Source organism: Pyrus communis, chromosome 9, assembly GCF_963583255.1.
Source record: "Pyrus communis chromosome 9, drPyrComm1.1, whole genome shotgun sequence".
Taxonomy (NCBI): Eukaryota; Viridiplantae; Streptophyta; class Magnoliopsida; order Rosales; family Rosaceae; genus Pyrus; species Pyrus communis.
In genome coordinates this window covers 22,258,533-22,285,838 of record NC_084811.1, presented here as the reverse complement: position 1 = coordinate 22,285,838, position 27,306 = coordinate 22,258,533, and the positions used below count along the sequence as shown (strand labels likewise).

Below are 27,306 nucleotides of genomic sequence, written 5' to 3'. Positions count from 1 at the left end.
TTAATATATATATATATATATATAATTAGTATAGATAGACTTAATATTTTGGGAGTATAATTATTATAGTATATATAATTATTATAATTATTATAAATTTTATAGTTAATTTAATATATATATATATATTATAATTTTTACGGGTATAAAATTGTAAAATTAATGTATATAATTATTACAGTATTTTTTTAGGGTTATACAATTATAAAAATAATATTCTGCTTATCGTGTATCGTGTTTACCCACGTGTATACCCGACCCAACCCGTTATCTTAACAGGTGCTTATCGGGTTACCCGATAAGACCCGATTCGTTATCGTGTCGACCCAAACACCTATTAATTTCGTGTCGTGTCGTGTCGGGTTATCGGGTCGTGTCAGAAATTGCCAGGCCTAATTGGAGGCTACCAAATAACAGGAACATGTCCCAATGTCCGTAATTTGTTTAAAATAATCGCATTTAATACGATTCGACTCTTCCAAACTTTAAAAATATATACAAGTTTAACAATATAAATTTTGGACACTGGTAGCAACCTCTGCAGTTGGACATTTTTACATCTTCAAATGACACATCATATCTTATACAAAAACAAGACCTTTAATCTTTTTAGTTAGAAATTAATAACATGTGCAAGCTAGTGCAAAAATGTCAACATCTCTCATAAGTTTTGCATTAAAGAAAAAGAAATAAACATGTCGGTGACGCTTTTGGAGCGTCGGTTAAATCTCACATCCGCTAGAGAGAAAGAAGAAAAACAATTTAAATAGAATTATTTTATTTTAATTAATACCAAGATTTTTTATGATAAAATCATATTTGATGGATTGTGTATGTGATAATTACCAAATTAAAGAAAATATCAATGTTGTTGAAAGTTGATCAATGCTCCGTTTCTCTCACAATTCTACAGCATCCAAATAACAGTATAAAACCCAGTCGTTTCAACAAAAAGAAGAAGATAAATAAATAAAATCCGGACGTAATTAACGCAGCAGTCGCTCCATACCGACGTTCATACGGCAAAGGCAACGCGGTATTAATCTACTCCCGTCACCTCTTCGCCACGTAACTGACCAAACTTCCAAAACTGCTGCATCACACACACTGTCAGCGCCTATCCGACACGTGTGCACACGTGTCCACACAGAAACCGTGATACTTCTCTCCAGCTCCACCTCAGCTCTCTAGTACTTACTACACGCGTCGTAACCCAGAACTTCCTCAAAAGTCATATGAAGCAGCTGCTACATATAAGAATTTCTAAGAAAAAGGAAAGAAGAGAGTGAAAAATGCAGAGTGGGAAGAACACGATGGAGTCAATGAAAGAAGCAGCTGCTAACGTAGCAGCCTCTGCCACGTCTGGCATGGAAAAGACCAAGGCCACCGTGCAAGAAAAGGTTATATATATTATAACCTCTGCCATGTAGTAAATTTTTCTTTGTTTTAACGAGTTTTTTAACTTTTAAGTGAATCACTTTCTTCGCTACCATGGATTTGAACATAATATCGAGAAAAAATCTGCATCAGCGGCGAAGATTGGAAGTCACTCAACGCGTTACTTTTTATTGTTTTTTTATTTTTTTTGTAAGATGATGTGGTTTTGCGTAGGTGGAGAAGATGAAGTCCAGTGACCCTGTTGAAAAGGACATGGCGGCCCGAAAGAAAGAGGAGAGAATCGTCAAGGCCGAGGTCAACAAGCGTGAAGCGATGGAGCAAAACGCGGCGGCTAGGCGGGACGTGGCAGTGGCTACCGGCTATACTGCAACCGGTGCTGGCACCGGGACCCGCACGTATTCCACTACTGGGGCCGCAGGGCAGCCGACTGGAACTCACCAGATGTCCGCAGTTCCCGGTCACGGCACCGGGCAGCCCGCGGGCCAAGTGACGGAGGGTGTGGTGGCGGAGGCGCACCCTATTGGGACCAACACGGGTACGGGTAGGACAACAGGACATAATACTAACGTAGGTGGGAATGCAACCAATTATGGGACTGGTGGGACCTATAGTTGAGACGGACCCTTTATTTTTCAAGTTATTGGCCGCCATGGTGTGTGGGCTGTGAGTTAGGCCGTGTGTGGACCCTTTCTTTGGGGGTCATTATGTAATAGGCCGTGTTTTTATAGTTATTTTTTAATGGCTTTAATGGGTTGAGTTGAAATTGCTTTTTCTTGATATTTATAAGTTTGAATTGAATAAAATTTGGTACCATTATGTAACATTTGGACTCCAATGACTTTTTAGATTTAGATTGTGTGGGTAGTAGATTGGATCTCTGCCCGACTATGTGGCTAATTATGGTTCATTATTATTTTATAATTGGTTAATAAATAAAAATTCCAATATAAACGGAGAGATATTATATGTCATTTACTACTAGTGGTATTTTTTTTAATAGTAAATAAGAGGTTTTAGGTTCGAGTCCAGTTGTATTTTTTTACTTGTAAATAAGAGATTTTAGGTTCGATTTTCGTTAAAAGAGAATTTGAACTACATTATTGCTAGTTCATTGTAAGATTGAGTCTAGTCCTCTCATTAGTGTATAATTAGTTTCTTTACAATAATATTATTTGTTTGAAAAAAATTAAAGAGAGATATTTCTATAATCTTGGATTGGAAGGATTAGACAAGTTCAAATGTTTTGCGCTAATTTTGTCCGTAGATTTTTGTGGTCTCTATATTAATAGACATTTAATTCTTTTAACTATGTTATAACTTAATTCGTGTGTCAATTAATAATAAAATTCACAAAAAAAAATTATTTTAACTGTTGTTATAAATTTAATACGTGTCGATTAATGATAAAGATCACAAAACACACATAATGAGTGAAAAAGACTTAAACCAGAAATTAGACGAGACAAACTATGAATACGATCATCTAACTAATTACTTTTCACGACGTAAGGTCATGAAACCAAAAGAAGTTTACTTTCTTTCTGCTTTGAGCGATTACAAATTATAAAACTCATGATGGAGCTCCCATCAACCACAAACTTAAATGGAAATCGTGTCCTGCATGAACTCCCTCCGACAAGAAGCCTGAATATTCGGATCTAACTAACTTATGGCCCTTAGAAAAATCAGATTAATTGGGAAAACTTTTGAGGTATCCTGTTGTAATGCGTATGCTTTATATTGTGATGGGTTACTAAAGTCGGATGTGACATCAACCGGTCCGGCTCTGGATCATGTTTCTGTCCCTTCATTTATATTCTCTTGTCTACTTGCAACACCAAAAATTTGTTTGGCCGAATGTCTTTTCAAGTTGGCAATCAGATATTTTGAAACAAAATTTCATGATTAACATTTAAAAAAAAAAAAAAAAAGTCTAAACCCTCAAGTTTGACATTATAATTTGATTAGGTTAGAAAACTGACACGTTATAGCTCTATCGTGGTATTTGTGTCAGTAATACAAAGACATGTGACTATTTTTAACATGTCCTTATCTTAATCGTACAAAAAACTATTATAAATGTGTATTCGGATGAGCTTTTTTATCAAAGAAATGATAAGAAGGCTTTCTGAAAATAGGAATCTATATGAATTTTCACCACCTCATGCTTTTAGCATAATATTTATAATGTTGATATGAAAATTATGTTAAAAATATGAAATTAGGAAAAAATTATAAAAAGTATCATTTTAAAATAATCTCTTAGCATTTTCTCATTTTATAATAAGATTGGTGGAAAGTTGAGATGATTGTAATTTCAACTTGGACTCGCTGGTGAGATTGTGTGGGTTTTTGTGTACTTTTATTTTATTTTATTTTAACAAATGATATTCTATACTAAAATGGAGGGGTAAGTTTAGCTTCACAATAGCTAGCAATAATGTGGTTCAAATATGCTTTTGGGAAAAAATTGAACCTAAGACCTTTCACTTACTGAAGAGGAATACCACTAAACCGTAGTATTAAGTTGTGTATTTTTAGTAGTTGAAATAGTGGGTTCTATAATAAGCAGTACAAGCTGTAAGATCCTCTATCGCCCAGGGGAAAGGATCCTCTATGCCTTATATGTGCATGCTCACCTCCCATTGCAAGACGCATTTTGGGAACTTACTGACTTCGGATCCCATAAGAACTCCGAAATTAAGTGAGTTTGGGCGAGAGCAGTCCTAGGATGGGTGACCCCCTGAGAAGTTCTCGTGCCGAAACCCAAGAACAAATTCGTGAGGGTGTGGCCCAAAATGGACAATATCTTGGCGGACTGGGATGTGACACAAGCTATGGGAGAGTGATGTGCGAGAATAGCCATTCATCTACTTAATAGGCACTTGTCTCACCTATTTAATTTTTTTTTATCGGTAGTGCTTTAAGAGCACACAAGACTTTAGTTGAATATCAAAGTGTGAAACAAACAAGACTACAAAATAATAAGAATATTATTAAACAAACTAAGAATGCCAAAACGGCTACAAAACCCTAAGATATTACATTGTGACTAACTTGTTCTCAACTGAATAACAAGCATGCTATTTATAATAAACTAACCATAATCCTAAAATGTAAGAAATCAAAACCTTAATGCTAACGGGCTAAGATAGAAAACCAAACATTCAAATAAACCAAAATACTAATATTTTCCAACAACTTTCACATAGACCGTGTCCTTGGTTGTTAGAGAGAGTTTGAATTTCATATCTTTAATTGTACAATTAACAAATGTTAATAAATTAAATGGTTCCACTACTAGACTGAATTGGATCCGCACCAGACCTTAGTGTCCGAAGCCTAGAGATCAAATCATCTGGGCTACAGATTAGTGTGTAAAAGAAATCAAAGTTGTTGGTTTTGCGTGGTGGGTCAAGAAAATGAATTCATGGGGACCGTTGGATTGAATTTGTGTGGCCCAGATGAATTGATCCCTAGGCTTCGGACACTAAGGTTCGGAGCGGATCCAATTCCCTACTAGACTACTAGTTGCAACATACTTTTTTGTGATAACACTCTCACACATGTTGTGCTTGATATGTGGTAAGGAATCCGGATCCTCTTTATGAGAATTCTAGGAATTCGTGAATCATGTCCGTTTATCGTACATCGTGCGGTCAAAAATCATTTTAAATATTTTTATTTAAAATTAAACACAAACATTACCTGACAAAAAATGACAGCACGATGTACGATGAACGGACACGATTAATGAATTCTCACAATTCACACTAAAAAATCCGGAGAAGATCCGACAAGTAGGGGAGAAATATTGGTTTTATAATACCAAACTGTTGGCTCGTCTCTGAGATCTTTACAGGATGAAATTTGCGAGACTTACGTCAACTTCATGATGGTGGAGACACCGAAAGAGTATTTATTCTTATAAAGAGTTTTTATTCTCTTCTTTACTTACATTGAACCAATGGTAATAATTCATTTAGTATACAAAAGTTAGAGTTGTACAGCTTCTGCCTTCCAGATTCCTGATCTTGTTGCCAATCTCCACTCACACCTGACACCTAAGACCATTGAGCAAGGTTATAATTTTTTTTTTTTTTTTTTTTGGAACCGAATAGATTGAATAAATCAAAAGAAAATGAAACTACGTAACTTTCTCATTCCGTGATGCAAGCCGCGTTCATTCCACGTTTCCCCCTCTATCTCTTTTGTTATGGCTAATTCAGCAGTTTACTGGCTTGCTTTGCAAGCAAAGCTTGTCTTTCACTTTCCAAGCCAATGAATTACACGGGTAAAATCATATCACCACCTTCAAATCTCATCAAAATTATCAACATTTTTGGAGCAACTAAATAAAAATGTTCCTTTAACCCAGTTTTTAACACAAGGAAAATGTCAAGCACATAAGACATATATTCAGAAAGTAACGTTTATGCCTACAAAAACCTCAGATATCATTATCTGTAAATTCATCTGGGTGGTATTGCACATCGACAAATCAAAACAGCTCTCCCACTAGAACACGATTCTGACTGCAAGAAAAAATATTCAAAAAGAGCACTCACACTCCAGACTTCCGCAATTCAGCAGCCCCGTGTGCAAAGTGACATCTTTCTCCAAAGGTGCAAATCCCTTTGGTAAAATTATCACATAGTTTCGTCTTATAGTTACTTCTGGGAGGGGCTGGGGCTCCTCGGCCGCCTCCTCCTCCTCCTCCTCCTCCTCCTCCTGGAGCCTTTCCAGGGCCAGAGGTTGAAACAGTCGCAATTAGCTCGCTTACCATGGCACTAGCTTGCTGAATCTGTTCAAAGGTCCCCTCAAGTTCAATGTTCCTGAGATTGGGATTTGACTCATGGTCCCGGATTGAAAGCTTGGCTCCTGTCTGGAGACAAATCTGCTTCGAATGCACACCACCCTTCCCAATTATGGCTCCTGCATGTGAGGCATCCACACTGATTTTTGCTGTAGATGAGGCACCAAAGCTAGATGCAGGGCCTGCCAGGTGTGGCTCCATCCAATTACCCATACGGCCTGGACCAGGTCCCATGGCACGAGGATCATCGTGGGACTGAGCAAGAGGCTTGCCAAGTTCCCACTCACCATGAGCAAAATGACATTTGTCACCAAATTTGCAGCCTTCAGGAGAATTATATTTACTGCATATGCGTGATTTAACTCCAGATGAATTGGATCCATTGGAATGGGATGGTGGGCCAGGAATGTTCCTAGGTGGTGGAGGAGCAGGCGCCAGATTCATCATTTTAGCTACGGCATTGTAACCTCCAGGAACGTAGTGCAGGAAATGGCAACTCTCACCAAAAGGACATCCAGCAGTGCTGCAACCAGAATCATAGAGTTCTCTACTCAGATGACTACGAACAATTAATAACTTTTATCTACAAACACACATGGAAGCTCAGGCCGACAGTGTTCACTCAATTTGAAGCAAAGTAATAAGGTTGAACAGTCTACAGTTCCTTCTAGCATTGTCAAGGACTGACAGAGTATCACTGTACAGGTAAAGATGAATTTCATAAAAAGTTTTAGAATACAGAAAATAGTTAACCAGACAAATCACATCCCTCCATTTGCACAAAAATCACAAATCCATAAACCTGATACCAATGACATCGAATTGAGAATACAATTCAATCTAAATTCAAACAAGAAAATTTCAGGAACACACACACACACACACACACACATATATATATATAGATTATAAGATGAATTATAGATCTTAGTACAATAAGATATGGTAAGGCAACTGATCACGAACCCATTATATGTGTTACAAAGACTCCTGTAGTCGAAACATTACTGATTTGCAGGAACCAATAAGCTATTTAGGTGCTCAAATTTTCATAGTTGGCTCATTTTGATTTCAAAATTTGGTTCCTAGATTCCTTGGGTATTATTTAAACGGCTAAGATTATAAAGCGTTTCAGAATATATACAATTTGCAAGAATCGTCTAATTCAAACTCAGTAACTATAACTGAAAAAAAGACAGTCAATAACAAAAGACCCGAGATTCTGTAAGATTGTAAAGAGCCCCAATCAATCTTCCCTCCATTCCCATTGTAAAGGCACAAAGACGAAGACAAAAGAAGGAAAAAGAAAGAAAAGCCTCTCCACTACAAAATAATATTTGGAGCTAATATCAAAAGTTTTTTTTATTCATTGGACAATTGCCTCATATCATTGTGACTGAAATATGTTATTTATGAGCTAAGTTTTCTATGCGATAAGAAGAAAAGACATCTTCATATCTATCCAATGTTGTGATCAAGAGCTTAAACAAAAGGTATGGGAAATTAACTCACAATTTAGCAAAAATGGGTCAGTGAAAGTTGTGATATCTGAGTTGCACGGTACAACAGCTTAAAATTTTTACAAAAATCCAGAAAATGTACCATTCAATTATATCTTACCAATGTTTGAGATAAAACGAGAACATTAATTGAGCTACAAGGTACAGTGCAGATAATTTACATGCAATGCTCAATCTCATTATATTTCATTAGGGCGAAATGTGGTCTAGTGAATGATTATCCATGTAGTTCATAAATAAATCAGTTTTCTGTTACACGGAATTTGTCAACTTCATTCGACCAAAGCAAAGTGTGTACCTGTATAACAACTATGAACTCCCAGTTCATTAGTGCAATTATAAGATTTCATTTTGTAACAACTGTAAGTTGAAATTTTATAAAATCGTACTACCGCCTTAAAATTGATAAGATAAATTTCATGATATTTACTTCGATGAGAAAGATTTGAACCTGAAAAATTTGGTGCATGGCTTCGATTTGCTTCCTACACCAGTTGAAAAGGACTCCAATTCTGTTACAAAACATTAATTACTTTCTCTCAGTTACATTTTCTCCTGATCCTTAATCCAATTGTTGTAGAGCATCTCAAAATCATTTAAAAGTTTGAACCAAAGCGATAGAAAGATTAAAATTAGTCACCTGTATAATCCAAGTCCAAATAATCCAAGTACAACATGATTTTATTTAAATACATTAACCATCAAATTCAAGACGATTATTCTGTGTTTTATCAAGCATGTTTAACTTCCATAAACGACCTAGCACATCGAAAGCAACTTCATTTGAAGGACACAAACTTAGGGTCATTATGAAAGAACACAAACTACCAAAAACATAAAAATTCAGAAATTAGCAAGATTTAAGAAACACATCATAGATATTTGAAATACATTCCATATCCAATAAACCCAAATTGCAAAAAAGAATCAGGAATCTTTATGCAGCAAAGGGAATTTCAAGCTTCAGAAACTTTCTCAGCAACCAAACAGAAAATGGAAAAAAAACAGTAGGAAAACTACAACAAAAAAGAAGAAGATAAAACTAACGAAAAAAAACAGTGAATTCCCCAAATTCACAAGAAACAGAGTGAGAGAAAGCAAAGAGCGAACCTTGCTTGTTCTTCTTGAAGCCGCCATTAGAGTGAAAGCCGCCACCTTCATGTCGACCTCTTTTACGAGTATCCATTATTCCAGAACGCAGATCGAGATCCGAAACGAATCCAACCCACCACAAAACGACGACCGAGAGAGCACAGAAACAATGAAAGAATCCCTAGATTCCTGCTACAGAAAACCCGAGAGAGAGGATTAGAGAAGAAGGGACACAGAAAGGAAAACCCTAGCCCAAACCCTAACCTTAGAAGAAAGGTTCTGGAAGTGGAAGAGGAAGAACAGCAGCTGCTGGAGGGATTGAAAAAAAAAAAAAAAAGCGGCTTCGAATATGAGAGTGGGAATGTCCAGAGCTTTGGGAAATTATTTATTATACTAGCCTCTCTGCACGTACTAACGTGCGTGCGAGAGGCATTTTTACATCACGGGCGCTACGCGCCCGTAAAGGTGTATTGTGTTAGTTTTTCCCATTGTAATTGTCAAGATATACTTTAAATGTATTGTGCAAAGATGAACTTTTTTTTTTTTATCATGCACGTCCTAAAAAGTTATCATGTTTTTCGTTTTTACTTTGTGTAAAGTAATGATTTAAATGTTATTCATGCACTTATCAAACAACATACGATTTTAGATGTAAGTTCCTACCTAAAGCCTATGAACAATAGCAAGTATATGTAAATAAATAAAAAATAGTAGATGAAAACAGTAAGTACTCGTAGCAAAATACAAAACAATTTAAATGTAAAAATATAAATCCTACATAACAATATGTACATTATTCACAATACTCATAGAGTGTATATGTCACTGTTTCTTTTGAAAAGAAAGTTTACATATTGACATCAATGCTGCAATTTCCACCCATTTGTTCATGATTGATGCTTCAAATTTTCATTGCCAATCTACAAACGATAGTGAGAAAATTAAAAATCAAATAAAAAGAGTTAATTGATAAGTGAGAAATGCATATTGAAAGGTTATCGTTAATAAAGCTGTTACCTATTAGGAATCACCATAATTAGCTGGAATGAAGTAAGACTTCTTTGTATACTACATTCCGTGTAAATACACCTTGTTGGCCTACTATGGAGCCACTTTTTACTAACACGGTTGTGGTTGACTTTGAGACCCCCCTCGATAAAGCCACATATAATTGTCCATGGCTGAAGACATGATCTGGAAGGTAAACGCCTACATGTGGTATTGTCTGACCTTGAGATTTGTTTATAGTGATAGAGAAACTTAGTTTCACTGGAAATTGCTTTCTTGTAAGTTCAAATGGAAGCCCAGCAGTATCAGTACTTTTGAGAGGGATTCTTGGTAAGAAAACTCTGGATCCGGCAAATTGTCCAGTTAGAATTTCAGCATCAATAAGATTTCGGTAAGAACCACGACACAATAATCTTGTACCATTACACAATCCCAATTTCGGATCAATATTTCTTAAAAGCATGATTGGAGCACCTCTTTTCAGAGTTAACTTGTGCGGAGGCAAACCACCAAGTGAGATTGAATTCAAGAACTCTGGCTGATACAAATTCCTTGCGTCATCCTCAACTGAATCAAATGAATACATTGTCTCTTCTAAACCCGGAAACATATTGATTATCTTTTCATTCAATATATCAACGTCTTCATTTGTAGGAGTTACCACTGCCATTTCCACCATGTAGGTTGCATCATTTATATGATCCTCTAAGTCAGGGAAGATTTTGGCAATTAATTGATTAATGGAATGCTCACTCTCCCATGGTATCACCATGCATTCAGGTAGTTTTACCATATCATCCATAATAACATCTTCATTCTCATCACCAACACGAAGTAAAAATTCTGAAAATTCACAATCATTTATGGATCTCATGTTTTGTTTGAATTTTAAAATCTTTACTTGTGACCAAAATGATGCCTTAACAACACTTGCTTGGATTAGTTCGGACTTGGTTCCTTTCCGGATAACAGGAAGAACTTGTCGAAAATCTCCTCCAAATATCATTATCTTCCCCCCAAATGGTAAGTCAATATCTGTTAAGTCTCTGAACGTTCGATCGAGTGCTTCAAATGCATGACGATGCGTCATTGTTGCTTCATCCCAAATAATTGCCTTTGCCTTTTGTATTAGCTTTGCTAAATCAGATTGTTTACCGATCGAACACATCGATGATGCATCGAGACTAAGTGGTATCTTGAATTTAGAATGTGCTGTCCTCCCACCAGGCAATATCGTAGCTGCTATTCCAGATGATGCTGTTGCTAATACTATGTGCCCCAACCTTCTCAAGCTTGCTAACAATGCGCGATATAAGTAAGTTTTTCTAGTTCCACCGGGACCATCCACAAAAAAAGTTGCATTATCCGATCGTTGAACTGCACCCATTATTATGTTAAACGCATTTTTTTGGTCATCATTTAAGCGTTCAATTGCATCAAGATCTTGTTGTGGAATACATATGGATATTTCATCTTCAATACATCCCGTCATTCCTGAACTTGATTCATTTCCTCTTGTCATTTGGGGCAAATCAAACTCGTTTATACTCTTGTTAAATTGAACCAAAAGTATGTTCAACTCACGTAAGAGTATGTTGGTAGCAAGTGTGGGAGTTATGTTAGTCATGGAAACATAATCTTCCATCATGAATGGACAGAACTCATCCCATAACCCTCGAACACCAATTGGTGCACAATATACTAATATGGTGACGAATAATCTTCTTAAAGCCGACGGCATCTGAATTGTGGAGGCCTCTAACAAACATTGTCGAATACTGTCATCTCTTTCTAACAAATCTCGTTGTTCTGCTGCCTGCTTAAATGTTGGATGCAAAACCCCATTAACTGTTCTCAAGTTTGTGAAGGATGTTGGTCCTCTAACATGATTAAGAAGAATCCGAAGGTAAAATTTTTCGCCTTCAGCAGGTGAAACTGCATATATTCGCCTAATAACCTTGTTACGATTCTTTCTTTTAGACCACTTTCTTTGAGCTTGAATCCATCTGTAATGTGATGGTATCTCCATGTATAAATAATGTCGCGCTTCTGCATCCACATGATTAAGTGTAAAAAATTCAGTCAACATTGTCTTTCTTGTACTCTCATCATGTAGAATATTTGTTATGCTTTCATCGGCATGAAACTGAACTTGGTGCATATTAGGAAGATGTATTTGCATTCGCTCAACAGATGGATAAATTCGATTAATAATGAACTTGAATATTTTCCATAATGCCTCTGGTGCGCAAACCCATCTTGCATCCTGAAACTGCTTTATTTCATCGTATTGAGGGTCTGATTGCACTTCAACTGTCACTCTGTCTGGGCCTTGGGCCTTTGTAAACATACTTATATAAGTACTTGACACTTTTTATGCTTGCACAAATTTCGACATTGATGTGACAATCATACCTTAACAGCAACCATGGATTATATGGAATGACCCAACTATTATCAACCATTATGTTTCCTTGTCGATTACGTGAGACGGGCAATCGATTTCCTCGCCTTTGATAAATTGGATACGAATCATTCCCTTGAACGGTGACTGGTGCAAATGGTTTGGGAAACTTTCTCTTACAACTCCCCATTTTCATACATGGAGATAGAGGATTCTAAATCCCACACGGGCCATGAATCATATGCTTTAACACCACATTATAAAGTTGAGGCTCTACATCTTCATTTGGTATTTCAGCTCTAACAATTCGGTCATACTCATCTGGGTTATTGATCTTATCATTTTCATCTAACACAACCAGCATATGCACATGTGGAAGACCACGTTTCTGAAACTCAATAACGTATGCGTAAGCAACAACACTGCCCAATACCCCCTTTTCAATGATGTCTTCTTTTAGTTGCTCAAGTTTTGCACGAAATACTCTAGTGAGTAAGTCAGGGCGATCTTGTGGAGTTTGTCCAGTGAGTAATTCGCTTTTGATTTCTTCCCAACTTGGGTTACATGTCATGGTAATAAAAAGATCTGGCTTTCCGAATCTTTGAACCAAAGTCATTGCGTCTTGATATCGTTGGTACATGTCACGTGGGCTTCCAACAAATGATGATGGTAAAATAATTCTACGCCCGATGCTACCTAATAATATTTTATTTTCAATTAGCTATATATATTGTACACACTTTAAACAAAGTTATATTTCTAAATAACGATGACTGAAACGATATATATACCTGCATTGTGTTGACCTGCATTTAGAGAGTCTTCAAGTCCTTTGTAGAGATCCGCTCTAACTGTGGCTTGATTAGAACGCAACCATCTAAGTTTTTGTGATTCAATTTTAATGTAGTTATCTACAGTATATTGTTGCAAGAGACGTCCACCTCGAAGCAAAAGTGATGATCCATTATGGCGTATCTACAAAAGCAAATTTCATATATTGCTTTTAATATAGGAATCATCATTCATCTATATATACCGGGAAGTAAATTATGTTATCAGTACAAACCTGTAACATATAAGCATAATAGTCGCAACATGTTATTGCTCTTCCACCATCATCACGACTGTTAACATCCCATCCATATGTACCGTAAGGCAGCAATAGTGGATATTGTAAGGGATCATAAAATCCAACAAAGTCTCGAACGTGAGAAAGTCTTCCACTAATTGTCTCCACCACGATATCCCTTCCATTTGCAATTGTGGCATTATCTCCATCTATTATAATTGCCGCAACTTGTGATGCTGATGGTAGAGTATACTGACGCCGATCTATTGGTTGCTCTTTTAGGATCAACTTGCAATTCGGCAAATCTTGGCGTTGTCCGAGGCTTCGCAATGTATGAACAAAAGGATTATGGTTGTTCAACATATGTTGTATCTTTTCAACCACACGTCTATCTAAAACTTCACTTTCACACATTCGGTTTTCAACTTCATGCTCAGTGTCATATATATAAGCTTGTAAAAATCGCGGTCTGTTCCCTTCATTTGGTAAAAGTCCACCAATCTTATGATATAATGCACCTTGAGCACGAAATGTGTAAATCCCACGACCACCAATATTAATTCTTTCATTTGTTTGGTCAGAGAAAAGAGCAACCATTTCTGGTGGGGATTGTATTGGGGGTAAAACAATTCTTCCTTTCAAGCAACACATGTTCAAAGTTTCTCGAGCAAACAATTGTGCATAGCAGTACGGACATGTGGTTGGAGCAGATAATTGGCAACCTAGGATACCCCGATTCTCATTATAATTTCTAGCACAATTGTGGTTTCTTCTTCCTCTGGTTTGGCGCACATGACAATTGCTTCTATTTGCATGTTCTTCTTCTGATATTTTTACATGAATATCCAACATTCAGTATAAGAATTTTCTTTGTAACTAATCACATATCTATATACAGATAAAATTATATACTAAGCTCACCATTGTGGGGAGGAATTGAGAGCATCCCATAATATATTTGTGACCTATTTGAATGTGCTAACTGTCCCATATGAGTACGCATTCTAGTATAAGTTTGGTCATCATGATTTGTGATATCTGACAAAACCCTTGAATTCGCGCTTTCATGCTCAATTTGTTCTAATAAATAGACCACATTATAATACGATTAGTTAAAAATTTTGTCTTTAATATTTAATATATTTAGTTGTGAGTTTAATATTTCGTAAAACTACCACTAAAAATAACTACAACATTGAGATCAATATGAAAGTATTGAAGAAAAGAATACAATGAGATTTCAATTCACTAAATTTTGTTCTTAAAAAATAACCTAATTTTTTAAGTGTGAAACAAATACAAATAAAGAAATTGAAATAAATACCAGGAATTTGTTGTTCTATATTACTGGGGTCGACCTCAACATCATAGTTAGCCAACTGAACCCGTTCTTGTATATTATTGGGACCTACTTGTTGCATAGTTAAAAGAAAAATTAGAAATTAGATTTTTTTTTTTTTTTGTGCATTAGTATGAGTTAAAGGAAAAGGAATATGAAATAAATACCAGGAATTTCTTGTTGTATGTTACTGGGGGATGTCATAGTATGATCATCATATAGAGTTGGAATTTGTTGTCTTTTTTCTTGTGCTATTAGACGTCGTCGAGCTAGATATCTTTGATGTTCTTCAGGACTCAATGATTGACGCCATTGTCTTGCACGACTTTGGCCACGCTCCATGGAAAAATTTATCTAAAAAATTAAAAAATAAATGAACCTAAATTGAATACAAATTCTGTTACATTCCATAAATACGAAAAAGTCTACGTAGATGCCTATGAACAGAAGAAGAAAAAACATTTATCTACACATCATTTTCGTTTACTATGATAATGGTGTTATCGTTATGCATGCCTTATTGTCATATTGCCATGTTCGTTGAAGAATTTAGCAGCATATATTCCATCCAATTTGCACAAATGTGAGTAATCTCTCATACAATTTTTACTATTTTTCCTTTAAAACAACAACGAAGATAAAATGGGAAAACATAAATGATTAAAAAAATCTTAAAATATGACATGTAATTTCATTTCTGAATACATGTTGAAAAAATTTAATGTCCTTAAATCAAAATTTTCAGATTCATAAGTTTTCAGTCAAAGTTATAGGACACGCACCAGGTAATAATGAACTTGGTTTTAATTATGACAAATTCAAACTGCAATGAATAATTTGGAAATGTGAATGCCTCTAATTGTTTAACGTCAAGGGGTATTACTTAAACATGTATAGGATGCTTCACCTATTTGACGTTAAACAAATGTCCAAGTTGCAGCTGTTTCCCTCTCCTATTAATGGAAGTGATTTACTTAAAAACTTGGAAATGTGAATGCCTCTAATTTATATATGGACATTATATGATTGTCAAATATTTAAAAGTCAAGCATTTGGTTGGAGCATAATTCGTTTAATTTTTTTTTTTTTTTATGATTATAAGGGAGTGGGAATAGATGAAATATGGGATAGAGTTCGATACTGGGTAGCGTTTTGAGCATCAGTTTCAAATGCGAATAGAAAATGGAAATTTATATTCATTTACAAACGTAATGGTGTAAACATATCAATAGGGTATGTGACGAAACTCTGTGATTGTAAGCATTTATAATGGAGTGTGTGATACTAAGATAGCTTGATTGGGAGTTTTCTAGAAGGCTGGTACATATGACATTGGGAGTTTCGTTACATTCATGCCTCTTCTAGTTATACTCGTGTATCAGTGTTTATTTGCTCCCTATCAGTAACCTTTGGAGTTGAGGATTCTAAAAATGAAAGAAATGAACCTAGAGATGCATCTGAACTTGGATTTGGAACTTAACGCATGTATAAAACAACACAGGTACATATTACAATTTTGAGTCCTCAAAGAAACCAAGTGAAGGCAACAATTCATACACAATTGAAAGATCGGATCCTCACCAATATCTGTCACTGGCTCTCCCTTATCTTTTCATTACCAGGAATACACTTTCCCCACCTTCCCTTTTCTTTGAGGCCTGACGAATAGGTCTGCAAACAAAATTGATGCATAAATCTTCATAATATATTCCAAATGAGATCTAGTTTATGCTTCTATCAATTATTTAGCATGATTCCAAATGGTACTTAGCTTAATTATCGAACTAAGAAGGCACACAGCACACCACTTTATTACAAAATTGGAAAAAAGAGAGTGAAAAATATTCAAGGAATCAATTCCAACTATCTCTGAATCACACAAATCACAGAGCACACCACCAACTAAAATATTGAGCATTCAAGGAATCTGAAGTCATAAATGATTACTAACTTTTTTTTCCACTCAGCCAAATATGTGGTAAACCGCCAAAACAAAAAAATCCAAAACATAAAAGCTGTACTAAAAAGCTGAAACATGCAAGGAGGGCTTTTGAGATTAGATGAAGAAAAGTTAAGGAAGGCTTTTGAGACCGAAGATGAAGACAACCCAGTAGGATAAAAAAAAGGTATCATGCACATTCATTGTTGATCATCTCATGCTTCTGAAAGTTAACATGCCAACTAAACGTTTCATATTACAGTGTGCGATGAATTTTCAGCATAAATTGTGAAGGAAAGGATGTCGATGGAATGAAGACTCTTCTAATTAACTTCTAACCAAAACAGTGGGAGTGTAATTAAGCTGTTGGATGAGGTAAAACATCAGATAGATGTTCTGATAACTATAACTATTTGCATGTATAACATAGGAGGCCATTAAAAAAATGCAAACACATTCCGAAAGTGTTGAAAGTGCCAATGCTAATTAAGGTTAGGGGAATTTTTGGAAATAAGTCGGTGCTAAAAGAAAAAAGCCAACTGTTCTGCTATTCTCACCTTTCGTTTTCTTCAAGGTTCACTGCCAACATGAGCTCTACGGCAAGAATGGACTTTCCCACCTTTCCTTTTCTTCAATCTCCGACGAATAGGTCTGCAACCAATGAGTATGTAAAACCATAACAAAACATGAATTGTATTTGTTTTAATAACTTGAATCAGTTTTATAAAAATTGAAAGAGCCTGAAAAAAGAAAACATGACGACACAGTAAGTTGTAGGATAAAAAAAAGGGGGAGGACTGAGGTGTCAACTGAAATAATTCAGGGGGAGGACTGAGGTGCCAACTGAAACATCAAGTATTGGTACCAAAACACAAAAGAACTTAAAAGTCAAAATATAAAGCCTCCATAACAATATTTACTTTATCACACATCAAGTATTGGTACAGACAATTTATACATTTGAAGTAAATCAGTTAAGTTATTATCATGTTTCCTGATAACTATAACATAGGAGGCCATTAAAAAAATGCAAACACATTCCTAAAGTGTTGAAAGTGCCAATGCTAATTAAGGTTAGGGGAATTTTTGGAAATAAGTCGGTGCTAAAAGAAAAAAGCCAACTGTTCTGCTATTCTCACCTTTCGTTTTCTTCAAGGTTCACTGCCAACATGAGCTCTACGGCAAGAATGGACTTTCCCACCTTTCCTTTTCTTCGATCTCCGACGAATAGGTCTGGAACCAATGAGTACGTAAAACCATAACAAAACATGAATTGTATTTGTTTTAATAACTTGAATCAGTTTTATAAAAATTGAAAGAGCCTGAAAAAAGAAAGCATGACGACACAGTAAGTTGTAGGATAAAAAAAGGGGGAGGACTGAGGTGTCAACTGAAATAATTCAGGGGGAGGACTGAGGTGCCAACTGAAACATCAAGTATTGGTACCAAAACACAAAAGAACTTAAAAGTCAAAATATAAAGCCTCCATAACAATATTTACTTTATCACACATCAAGTATTGGTACAGACAATTTATACATTTGAAGTAAATCAGTTAAGTTATTATCATGTTTCCTGCAAAAGATCGTAAGCACCTAACCAACTGCAGCTATATAATACCATGACTTCAATAATAAGGAAACATATAACATTGAGAGGTAATTTTAGACACAACTTCCCCCCATTTGTTCGGAATGCAACCATCTTTTTGTTCATCACCCTTTGTCTAGTATGATAAGGAAGAAAGGATACCAACCAACGCAAAAATTCACATAAATGTGAAGGTCAAGTCAATCTATCCAAAAACTTAAAAAGTAAACTGTGAAATGAAAACATGCAGTTATTCCAATTTTATTTCAAGATGATTAAATTAAAAGAAAGATCAACCCAAAAAAAAACACAAACCAATGTAATTAGACAGATCCTTTAGCAAAAATCAAATCTTGGTAACATCCAAAGGTTCAAAAAACAATTAATCAAATTTGCAGCAATGAGAATGTTCATGAATAAAACCCATTACCAGAAAAAGCCAGCAAATGAAAAATCAAATTTGCGGATATTAATTCATTTCTGATGCAATCAGAAGATTCGAAACACTACAGAAAGCAAATACAATTCAGAAAAAAATTTACAGATACATTTTTAAATTAAAAAGTACCAAACAGAGGTGGAAAGGAAGTGGAAGAACAGAGATGGAGATTGACACAAATTAAAGAAAATCCAAAAATTGCTCTTCAAAAGGGAGAATAATAAAAAATAACTCACGTTTTTTTCCTTTTACTTTTGCTTCTCTTTTCTTCACCGACCTCCTCCTCTGCTTGTTCGTCTTCGAGTTTCAGTCTTGCTGTCTCAATCTACAAAACTCAAAATTGACTACAGTAAACACAAAACCCACCAAGAAATTACCTCTATAAAAAATACCACAAAAAAACACATTAAGCTCCAAATTCAATCATCAACCCAAAAACTTGAAATCCCTCGAGAACTTGAACAAACCCCCGAAGAACCAAGGAAAATACAAAAAATCTAAGACTGTATAACATAAAAAGAAAATGCTTACCAGATTGTCTTTGAGTGAGTACGTGTTCTGCCTCAATGCAATCTTTGAGACAGCAAGAGTGATGGAAGCTACTAAGGACACATAAGGAAAGATGGAAAAAAAAAGAAAAAAGTGTGCAGATGATGGGACCAAATAAAAAAACTGCAATTGGAAAAAATCTTGAATCAAAGGTTGAAATCGAAAGCTAAATGGAAAGGAAAGTTGGGGTTAGAGATTTGTACAAAATGGAAAACTTACTTAAATATGGCGATCGGAAGAGAGAAGGGAAGATGAGCAACAGCCAGGAGATTGGGCTCTTGAAAGTGGGCGTCCGGGATCGAAGGTGTGAAAAGTATGGGCTCCAAGACGACGTCCCAAAGTCTGGTTTCGAAAATTGGGATCTTTTCGAAATTCATCTGTATATAGCGGTGGTATGTGGGCAGTTGTTGTTGAACCTTCAACTAAACTCAGATCATGGGAATCGTTGAACTGCTCTTTGGTTTCGTCGTGGGAATCGTCAAACTGTTGTTTGGTTTCGATCGTGGGAAGTTGGAGTACGACTAATAACTGAACTGGCAACTGTCTCTTCCTTTTCACTTTCCATTAGGTTTCAAATAGTTAATGTTTTTACCTTTTTGTCCCTCTTTTGGTATCAAATCCTTGATTTGCGCACTGTCATTAAGTAAGGGTATTTTAGGAGTTTAGAAAGCTTCACCAAACTGGGGCTCTCACTTTATATATATAGAAGATTATTAACTTTTTATTTTTATTTTATTAAAATATTAAGAAATTACCTTAATAAATATTCGTATATGATAATATTTTTTAATAAATATTTAGTAATTTGAAAAGAAAAAAAAACGAAAATAGGGTTCCGCTTGTTGCCGCCAATATGCTGGGTTTGCAGTAAGATAATTACTTACCCATTTTCTAATTTTTTTACTTACAAAAATCTAAAACAAATTCACTGAATTTTGGTTAATGAAATTCAAGTCCTTTCCTGGTTTGTTTTTGACAGATGATAATACAGATTGGTAATGTATAACAAGTTAATAACGTAAAAACATTAAATATATATATATATATGGAATGATTCTGTGACGCCATTTGTCTTACAAAAATTTTTACACACATTTTGTAATGTATTTTCACAATCCGAACTCTCTATCTTTTAAGTCTTCCTTTAAAGATCATGTCTATCAAAAATCACACAATCTGAAATTATATGACCATTGGATTAAGGTTTCACGGTTATTTTTAAAGCCGTATTCATCTATTTTCTTCACTTCAAATAAATGTCTTAATGGTTTTGAATTTGTCTAATTCTTTTCATGTATGACTTACGAATAATGTTCTAAAATATAGAGCATTTGGGTCGTCAAAATATGTTACTGAGAAATTGTAAAAAAAGAAATAATGTCACGAATTCGCTAAAAACTTCAATTGGGACAGTAGAAATAAATAAATGTTGTGGCTTATTTTATCTAACAGGGAGAGAGAGAGTGCATGTTAGAGAGAGTAGGGAGAGAAATGTGTTTGTAGGGTTGTGTAAAGGATGTGTTATTCCCCCTATGCAATGTCTTTATTTATAGTAATAAGGGAGGGATTCTTCTCCTTCAAGGAATACAAGTCCTAATAGGGAAGAATAATTAGAATCAAATCTAAGATTTACACAATCACACTTAAATACAAAGTTTATAGCACTCCCCCTTGAGAATGTAAATAATCAAGTAGATTCGGCATCATGTAGTGTTGACGAAGTCGACCGTCGACACTAATTCTGGGAACATGCTAGTTTCAAAGTAAAGTAGGAACTTGCGTATGGAACTAAGTCTCACAAAAAACCCAATGGCTATGGTAAAACCTAAGTGGGGACAAAACCCATAGTCTAAGGAAAAATGCGTGAGAAATGCAAAGTCAATTGAAACGTTTACAAGACGTCATTAGGGATGTGATTAACCCAAGGTGGGTGCCTCATCAAAACCTTGTTAGGTAGTAAAAACCCAAAAGGATAATGCTTCTAATTGCAGGGACAAAGAGTACATAAAAATCAAGCAAGTATACTTCAGGATACTCCCCTTGAATCTGACATAATTCCAAAGAGAACTAACAATGTTACAACTCATAAAGTTTATACACACCTATTCCTTGAACAAGCTTCTGAAACGTCGCCTTTGGTAGTGATTTGGTGAAGAGGTCGGCCAAATTGTCTTGTGAACGGATTTGCGTGACTTCAAACTTCTAATGCTCTTGCTGTTGATGTGAGAAGAAGAACTTCGGCACAATGTGGTTGGTGTTGTCTCATTTGATGTAACCTTCTTGAGATGTTCGATGCATGCATAGATCATCGTCAAGATGTCAACAATGGGGTAAAGATTGCAGGAGCTTCGAATATGGCGCACAACTGCTCTAAGCCAAAAGCATTCTTGAGTTGCTTCGTGTAAGGTGAGAATTTCAGCATGATTGGATGAAGTAAAAACTAAAGTATGTTTAGTTGACCTCCAAGAAATTGCAATACAAAGTTTATAACAATAAATAAATATTCCGCACCTTTTTTATTGTCATGTATACTTTTGTTTATTTTTTGTTTGAATTAAATTCAAATGTCACCAATTAATGCATGAAAAAAGTAGTAAATTTTCCCTATGTGAAATAGCAAGAGTTAAAAAGGTAACAAAAGTTACTTTAGCTTAGGAGACTGTGATTGGGGTTTAAAAAGTACAAAGAAAGGCCCAATACATCCATAACCCACACAGCCTCTTCAAAGCTTCCATTACACATCAAAGGCCCGACGCATCCATGCAAGAGTTGTTCACAAACAAGTCATCAATATATACACACAAAAAAAAAAAAAAAAAAAAAAAAGTCTCTTTCTATTTTCTTAGAACTATAAGTATTTCCCCATAGCCTCACCGGATTTGGGAGGGGTGGATAATCGTGGCTTGCCACCAGTTGTCCTCATTTTCACCAAAAAAAAAGAAAAAGAAAAAAAGAACCTTAAGTATTTTATTTTAGAGGATATTTGTGCTAAGCCACGAAATTGATTAGTCATAAAATTTTATTGCTGAACTCGTAATTTATATGAGTCGAACTTTAAACTTCTAACTTATAGGTATAGAGAACCATTGTTACACTACTAGTGATATACCATCAAGATGTTTTTCAAAAGTAAAACTACGACAAATTAAAATTGTCAATTAAAAGTGTAAGAGGCTTGTAATTCAAGTGGTTAGAGAATTATCTTCGAGTCTCTTGTAATTCAAGCGATGTTTTCCAGCATTGCTTGTATTAGCAATTTAAAAAACTACCAATTGATGGTATATTTACTTGTATCGTATATTTATCGTTAAATAGTGTTAGCTGATTCCGCGTGATATTTATAACTCAAATTGCCATACAGAAGCCCAAACCAAAAGGCACAATAAGAAGGAGGGCAAAAACGTCATTTCACAAGGGCGCCAAATACAACACAGCTCAACGATCTCTCTTCCAACCCCATTCGGCATTTACGAAGTTCCGCGACACTCAACGGTCAGCAACACCAACCATCCAACAAACCAAACACCTCGATTTCATCGAAACCCCCCGCACAAAAGCAGACAGACGCTCACATTTCATATAAACGCTCCAACGAAACCTCGCTCTTCTCTCCCCAACACACCTCAGCGCAAGTCGGAGGTGAGTCTTCGGATCTTTCTATGAAATGGGTTCAGTGTTCATGCATCTCCACTGACTCCTGATCAGTTCAAACTTAGGATTTGATCACGTTGTTAGCATTTTAGGAAGGTTTCTGGGTTGACTGAATGTTTTGTATATGTTTTTGTTTCCAAATTTGTTGTTTTATTTGAGTTTGAGATGAATTTGTTGAGAAATTGGTTCAGATTGTGCTAGCGAAGTGAAAAGAACAAATCTTTATGTGATGTTGTTATTTTAATCTTACTTATCAATACCACTTAATTCAAGTATTTACCCAATAATTTCTGATAAAATGGTTTGCCAGTGTGGAAAATGATGTGCCATGTTAGCTGTTCATCCCTGTTAAGATTTGATCATATAATTTGATTGTATTTTATTGTATCAGAGGACCTCGTTTACTGTTTCTTGTTTTGTTTTTATTTTTTACGAAGAAAAGATGTTTAATTACTGCCTGTGTTAGCAGTTAAGACTCGGCATCGGAGATATACTAATAGTTGCTGATAACATGTGTCAAGTGTGAACTTACTAATGTGTATGCTTCTTGATCTTGCAGAGTTTTGTGTCGGTTTCTGGTGATTTGTATCTGAAATGGCCACGACTGTAGCACCCGGATCGCACATGGCAGCGGTGAAGCCTTGCATGTCGTCCTCTCAAGGAACTTATATGTCATGCACTGCAAAGTTTGGTACAAACAGCGAGGTGGGAGTTTGGAGAAGGCTTAAGAGTTCTTCTCACATCTCATCAACACGGTCATTCTCCCAGAGCTTGAAATCAGGGCCTGAGAAATCCGTAAAGGTTGTCACAAGAGCAATGTCAGGAGCAGCTGAGAACACTCCACTGCCAGGATTGCCTATTGATTTGAGAGGTCAAACATCTTTCTTCCAGAAATTGTGCTTGAGTACTCAAATTTGTAACTTGTTTATGTGCTGCTGTGTTTTTCTTTGTTGTCACAAACTTGCATGCTAATGATGCACAATTAAAATCGAGCAAAAAAAGTTATTAGGGTAGGATATTTCTGATGAAGCTTCTCGAGAAGGTCTTTGTCATTTTCGTCAACGATAATTTAAATTATGATCCCAAAAACAGAGTGACATAAATTTTGGAAAAAAAAAGTAACTATCGAAGTATTAGCTTTCTAAGATAAATTTCGTTCGATGATAAATGTTCACACAAGAAGAACATAGAATACAATGCATCTAACACTGTGACAGCTATTTGCAGGAAGGAGAGCATTCATAGCTGGTGTGGCTGATGACCATGGATATGGATGGGCAATATCAAAAGCTCTTGCTGCTGCGGGAGCTGAAATTCTAGTTGGTACATGGGTGCCGGTATGTAAATTGATACAACTGAATTCTCTAGTGATATTGGAGCCTTAACTTTTGACAAAACTATTTTTTTTTTTAACGAAGTTTTCTTCGGTATAGGCACTTAACATTTTTGAATCCAGTTTAAGGCGTGGAAAGTTTGATGAGTCACGCACGTAAGAGCAGATTTTTCATTTCCTGCATTTCATGCAAATCTGTTGATGTTATCTATATTCTATCCTTGTCTAATTCAGGCTTTCCTTCTGTTTCTTTTTCCCCTCACAGACTGCCAGATGGCTCTTTGATGGAAATTACCAAGGTTTACCCATTGGATGCAGTTTTTGACAGTCCCGAGGATGTTCCTGAAGATGTATGAATCTCCTGATTTTAGTTTCTGGAATATAAAATTTGAGCTAAATTATATTTGTAGTGATGCTTGTATTGTGTTTTCTGCAGATAAAAACCAATAAACGCTACTTGGGGTCCTCAAATTGGACTGTTAAGGTACCATTTTTGTTCACCAGATTACAGTGCAATTGAAGTTATTAAATTAATATTACCAGCTCGCACATCATGACTAATCTTTCGGTCTTTAAGTGACACACAGAGCCAAAAGGAAGGGGGGACCAGTCAGGGCCTTGACTCCTCCCTTTCCCTCCTAAAACATAAAAGCTTGGATATAAGTTTGGCCTATCTAGTGTAATTTCCCATAGCTTAAACCCGACAAAAAAAATACTGAAAGTTATTATCATATAACCCTGGCATAAGGAGACAGAAACCTCCATACCCCTAGTAATGTGCCATGAGATTGGTCGCTCAGTATATGCGATCTTCAAGATGAAAAATAGATTGTGTTCGAGGTATGACGTTTCCAGATGTTTTTGGTCGCTGAACTTCATGGTGAATTACATGCTTGAAATGTCTCAAGCTCATTTGCAAACATATGATTGAATTTGGTCGAGCTCAAATTCTTCTATATTATAGGTGTTGTTTCCAGATGTTGGGTTTAGAAATTGGCCCAGCCAGCTGGGTTGTCTGATTCTGTATAAGTGCTTTGCAGGAGGTGGTTGAATCTGTAAAGCAGGATTTTGGCAGCATTGACATCCTTGTCCACTCACTTGCCAATGGACCAGAGGTGAATCTCTTTTCAACTTTTGGTTTTGCAACGTGGTGTAAGATCTTCGTGTTACTTAGGAAGTAAATGTATCATGTACAGGTTACCAAACCTCTTTTGGAGACGTCAAGATATGGATATCTTGCAGCCATCTCTGCATCAAGTTACTCATATGTTTCTTTACTCAAGCATTTTGCTCCAATAATGAACCCAGGCACGGCTCTAACTTTAGTTATTTATTTTTACTCCCCGCTTTCTCCCCTCTTCTTTTTTTTAAGAATCCTGTGATGTTCCAGCGAGTGTTTCTAGACAAAGAATAGAATCTAAGGGTAAATGTTATCATGACAGGTGGTGCTTCACTCTCTCTAACATACATTGCTTCAGAAAGGATCATTCCAGGGTACTTGTCTTCTTGGATTACAACTACTCGTCAATACTTATTCTCAGAACAGATTTTTATTTTAAGTATTCTACTTGCAGATATGGTGGAGGCATGAGTTCAGCGAAGGCTGCTCTAGAGAGTGACACACGTGTGAGTCTTTGGATTGTTTTGTTCTAAAAATATTTTCTGATTTAACATATCGAGATTTCTCCCAATTTTTTGTAATGAAACTTATATGTATCGTATTTCCATGCTTGATTCAGGTGCTGGCCTTTGAAGCTGGAAGAAAGCACAACATTAGAGTCAACACATTATCTGCAGGTACGACAGTTATTTTCTGTTGACAGAATCTGTCTTCCACTCTTAATGGTAACATAACTTGACCACCTTGTGGTAAAAAATGTTACGCTCTGAAACTGAAATATCTATGTTATGTGTATGCTTTTGACGATAAAGCTAATTAGTTACTTAGGAATTGAGAGCAGTTGTTAGGCCTTCGTTTTTAAAGTCTACCCTCAACATTTGACGTATGGTGTTGATAAGCGATAATGGTTTCTAAATGGAAGATGTTTCACGAAATAGCTAGTTGGGGCTCCAAACTTATGTAGACATCATACTTTTGTTAAACCCTATATGCTGCACAGTTCTATATTCTCCCAATTTTCTTATTTGTGTTTTCTTTTTCTCCCTTATGCAGGACCATTAAGAAGTCGTGCGGCAAAGGCAATTGGATTCATTGATATGATGATTGATTACTCGTCAGAAAATGCACCCTTGCAGAAGGAATTATCTGCAGGTGAGTGATTATGTACACAACCAAATACGAGCACGAATTTCATATTTTCCATTCTTCGTTAGACAAGATTTTACCTCGCCAGCTTAAATAGAGTTTAAACCTTCGTGTAAACAGAGGAGGTGGGGAACGCTGCTGCCTTCCTAGCATCGCCATTGGCATCAGCCATCACCGGGACTGTCCTATACGTCGACAATGGCCTGAATGCGATGGGAGTTGGAGTCGACAGCCCAGTTTTTGAAAACCTTGATATTCCAAAGGCCGCAAAGTAGCTCCTGTGCTAGTGCAATAGAGGTCAAAAATAACAAGGGTGTTTTCCTTCGAGAACTGAGGGTAGTAGGGTCTTTTTAGTTGGAATCCATTTTTGGTGTTGACATTGTTCTGCTGTATGCTGAATCAAAAATAACATTGTTGGTGTAATTGTTATTCAGAACCAAAATGAAGGGTGCAATGAAATTTCCACCATTCCTGATGGGATTTTATTATTTTTCATATTTTAAAGTTATTTTCATCTGTAATAATTTAGCCAAAATAGTATACGGGATTGGCATAACTCCTCATTTTAGTCATTCCGATAAAAATATGTCAATACCCTTGTAAAATTGTCACGTGAACGACCACATGACGATTTTTGTTAAATCAATCCTTCCACTCATTAATATTGAAAGGTTTTTCATGGAAGGACAAAAATGATTTGTGTTGGACAAACTCAATGACTACTTTTATCCATTTTTATTGTTAAGGACCAAAATGAAGAGTTATAACAATCATAAAGATCAGTTTGATTGAAAAGCCTTTTAATAATCTAATAAAAATGAAGTTGTTACCAACACTAAAATAATTATCGTAATTATTCTTTCCTACCTGGTGAAATAAATGAGAGAGGGAGA

At 35.8% G+C, this 27,306-nt stretch overlaps 5 protein-coding genes and 1 long non-coding RNA gene across 6 annotated transcripts; 2 read left to right on the top strand and 4 right to left on the bottom strand.

The window, feature by feature from the left end:
- The first annotated feature begins 1,230 nt into the window (after positions 1-1,230).
- Positions 1,231-2,219, top strand: LOC137745737 (late embryogenesis abundant protein 46-like). The gene is made up of 2 exons (XM_068485738.1): positions 1,231-1,400; positions 1,612-2,219. Exons 1-2 carry the CDS (start codon positions 1,293-1,295, stop codon positions 2,011-2,013), a joined length of 510 nt encoding a protein of 169 aa, XP_068341839.1. The 5' UTR covers positions 1,231-1,292; the 3' UTR covers positions 2,014-2,219.
- Positions 2,220-5,698: 3,479 nt separating this feature from the next.
- Positions 5,699-9,163, bottom strand: LOC137745325 (zinc finger CCCH domain-containing protein 36-like). Its single transcript, XM_068485269.1, has 4 exons — positions 9,091-9,163; positions 8,845-9,015; positions 8,186-8,246; positions 5,699-6,737 (listed from the first exon to the last, which is right to left on the bottom strand). Exons 2-4 carry the CDS (start codon positions 8,918-8,920, stop codon positions 5,963-5,965), a joined length of 912 nt encoding a protein of 303 aa, XP_068341370.1. The 5' UTR covers positions 8,921-9,015; positions 9,091-9,163; the 3' UTR covers positions 5,699-5,962.
- A 699-nt stretch (positions 9,164-9,862) lies between these two features.
- Positions 9,863-12,184, bottom strand: LOC137744523 (ATP-dependent DNA helicase RRM3-like). The gene has a single exon (XM_068484318.1). The coding sequence runs from the start codon at positions 12,182-12,184 to the stop codon at positions 9,863-9,865; it is 2,322 nt and encodes a 773-aa protein (XP_068340419.1).
- A 268-nt stretch (positions 12,185-12,452) lies between these two features.
- On the bottom strand, positions 12,453-13,904 carry LOC137744521 (uncharacterized). The gene is made up of 3 exons (XM_068484317.1): positions 13,305-13,904; positions 13,030-13,213; positions 12,453-12,934 (listed from the first exon to the last, which is right to left on the bottom strand). Exons 1-3 carry the CDS (start codon positions 13,902-13,904, stop codon positions 12,453-12,455), a joined length of 1,266 nt encoding a protein of 421 aa, XP_068340418.1.
- A 2,212-nt stretch (positions 13,905-16,116) lies between these two features.
- Positions 16,117-17,792, bottom strand: LOC137744851 (uncharacterized). The gene is made up of 3 exons (XR_011069630.1): positions 17,725-17,792; positions 17,143-17,236; positions 16,117-16,317 (listed from the first exon to the last, which is right to left on the bottom strand). It is a non-coding gene; the product is annotated as an uncharacterized lncRNA (long non-coding RNA).
- A 4,847-nt stretch (positions 17,793-22,639) lies between these two features.
- Positions 22,640-26,901, top strand: LOC137745826 (enoyl-[acyl-carrier-protein] reductase [NADH] 1, chloroplastic-like). Its single transcript, XM_068485842.1, has 13 exons — positions 22,640-22,802; positions 23,374-23,685; positions 24,042-24,151; positions 24,248-24,303; positions 24,413-24,497; positions 24,584-24,631; positions 25,188-25,262; positions 25,344-25,455; positions 25,590-25,641; positions 25,722-25,773; positions 25,887-25,944; positions 26,321-26,419; positions 26,534-26,901. The coding sequence occupies exons 2-13, from the start codon at positions 23,409-23,411 to the stop codon at positions 26,686-26,688; spliced, it is 1,179 nt and encodes a 392-aa protein (XP_068341943.1). The 5' UTR covers positions 22,640-22,802; positions 23,374-23,408; the 3' UTR covers positions 26,689-26,901.
- Positions 26,902-27,306: the final 405 nt, after the last annotated feature.

What these genes read in the sequence shown, in the direction of transcription:
- LOC137745826 (XM_068485842.1), top strand. Translation starts at nt 23,409, where the DNA reads ATGGCCACGACTGTAGCACCCGGATCGCACATGGCAGCGGTGAAGCCT. An exon ending in AAGTTTGATGAGTCACGCAC is followed by an intron (nt 24,304 to 24,412) that starts GTAAGAGCAGAT and finishes TTCCCCTCACAG; the next exon opens with ACTGCCAGATGGCTCTTTGA. An exon ending in CCTCAAATTGGACTGTTAAG is followed by an intron (nt 24,632 to 25,187) that starts GTACCATTTTTG and finishes AGTGCTTTGCAG; the next exon opens with GAGGTGGTTGAATCTGTAAA.
- LOC137745325 (XM_068485269.1), bottom strand. Translation starts at nt 8,920, where the DNA reads ATGGATACTCGTAAAAGAGGTCGACATGAAGGTGGCGGCTTTCACTCT. An exon ending in CTTCAAGAAGAACAAGCAAG is followed by an intron (nt 8,247 to 8,844) that starts GTTCGCTCTTTG and finishes GTTTTGTAACAG; the next exon opens with AATTGGAGTCCTTTTCAACT. An exon ending in CCATGCACCAAATTTTTCAG is followed by an intron (nt 6,738 to 8,185) that starts GTTCAAATCTTT and finishes TTCTGGTTGCAG; the next exon opens with CACTGCTGGATGTCCTTTTG.
- LOC137744521 (XM_068484317.1), bottom strand. Translation starts at nt 13,904, where the DNA reads ATGGTTGCTCTTTTCTCTGACCAAACAAATGAAAGAATTAATATTGGT. An exon ending in ATTATGCTTATATGTTACAG is followed by an intron (nt 13,214 to 13,304) that starts GTTTGTACTGAT and finishes TTGCTTTTGTAG; the next exon opens with ATACGCCATAATGGATCATC. An exon ending in TGCAGGTCAACACAATGCAG is followed by an intron (nt 12,935 to 13,029) that starts GTATATATATCG and finishes AAATATTATTAG; the next exon opens with GTAGCATCGGGCGTAGAATT.
- LOC137745737 (XM_068485738.1), top strand. Translation starts at nt 1,293, where the DNA reads ATGCAGAGTGGGAAGAACACGATGGAGTCAATGAAAGAAGCAGCTGCT. An exon ending in AGGCCACCGTGCAAGAAAAG is followed by an intron (nt 1,401 to 1,611) that starts GTTATATATATT and finishes GGTTTTGCGTAG; the next exon opens with GTGGAGAAGATGAAGTCCAG.
- LOC137744523 (XM_068484318.1), bottom strand. Translation starts at nt 12,184, where the DNA reads ATGTTTACAAAGGCCCAAGGCCCAGACAGAGTGACAGTTGAAGTGCAA.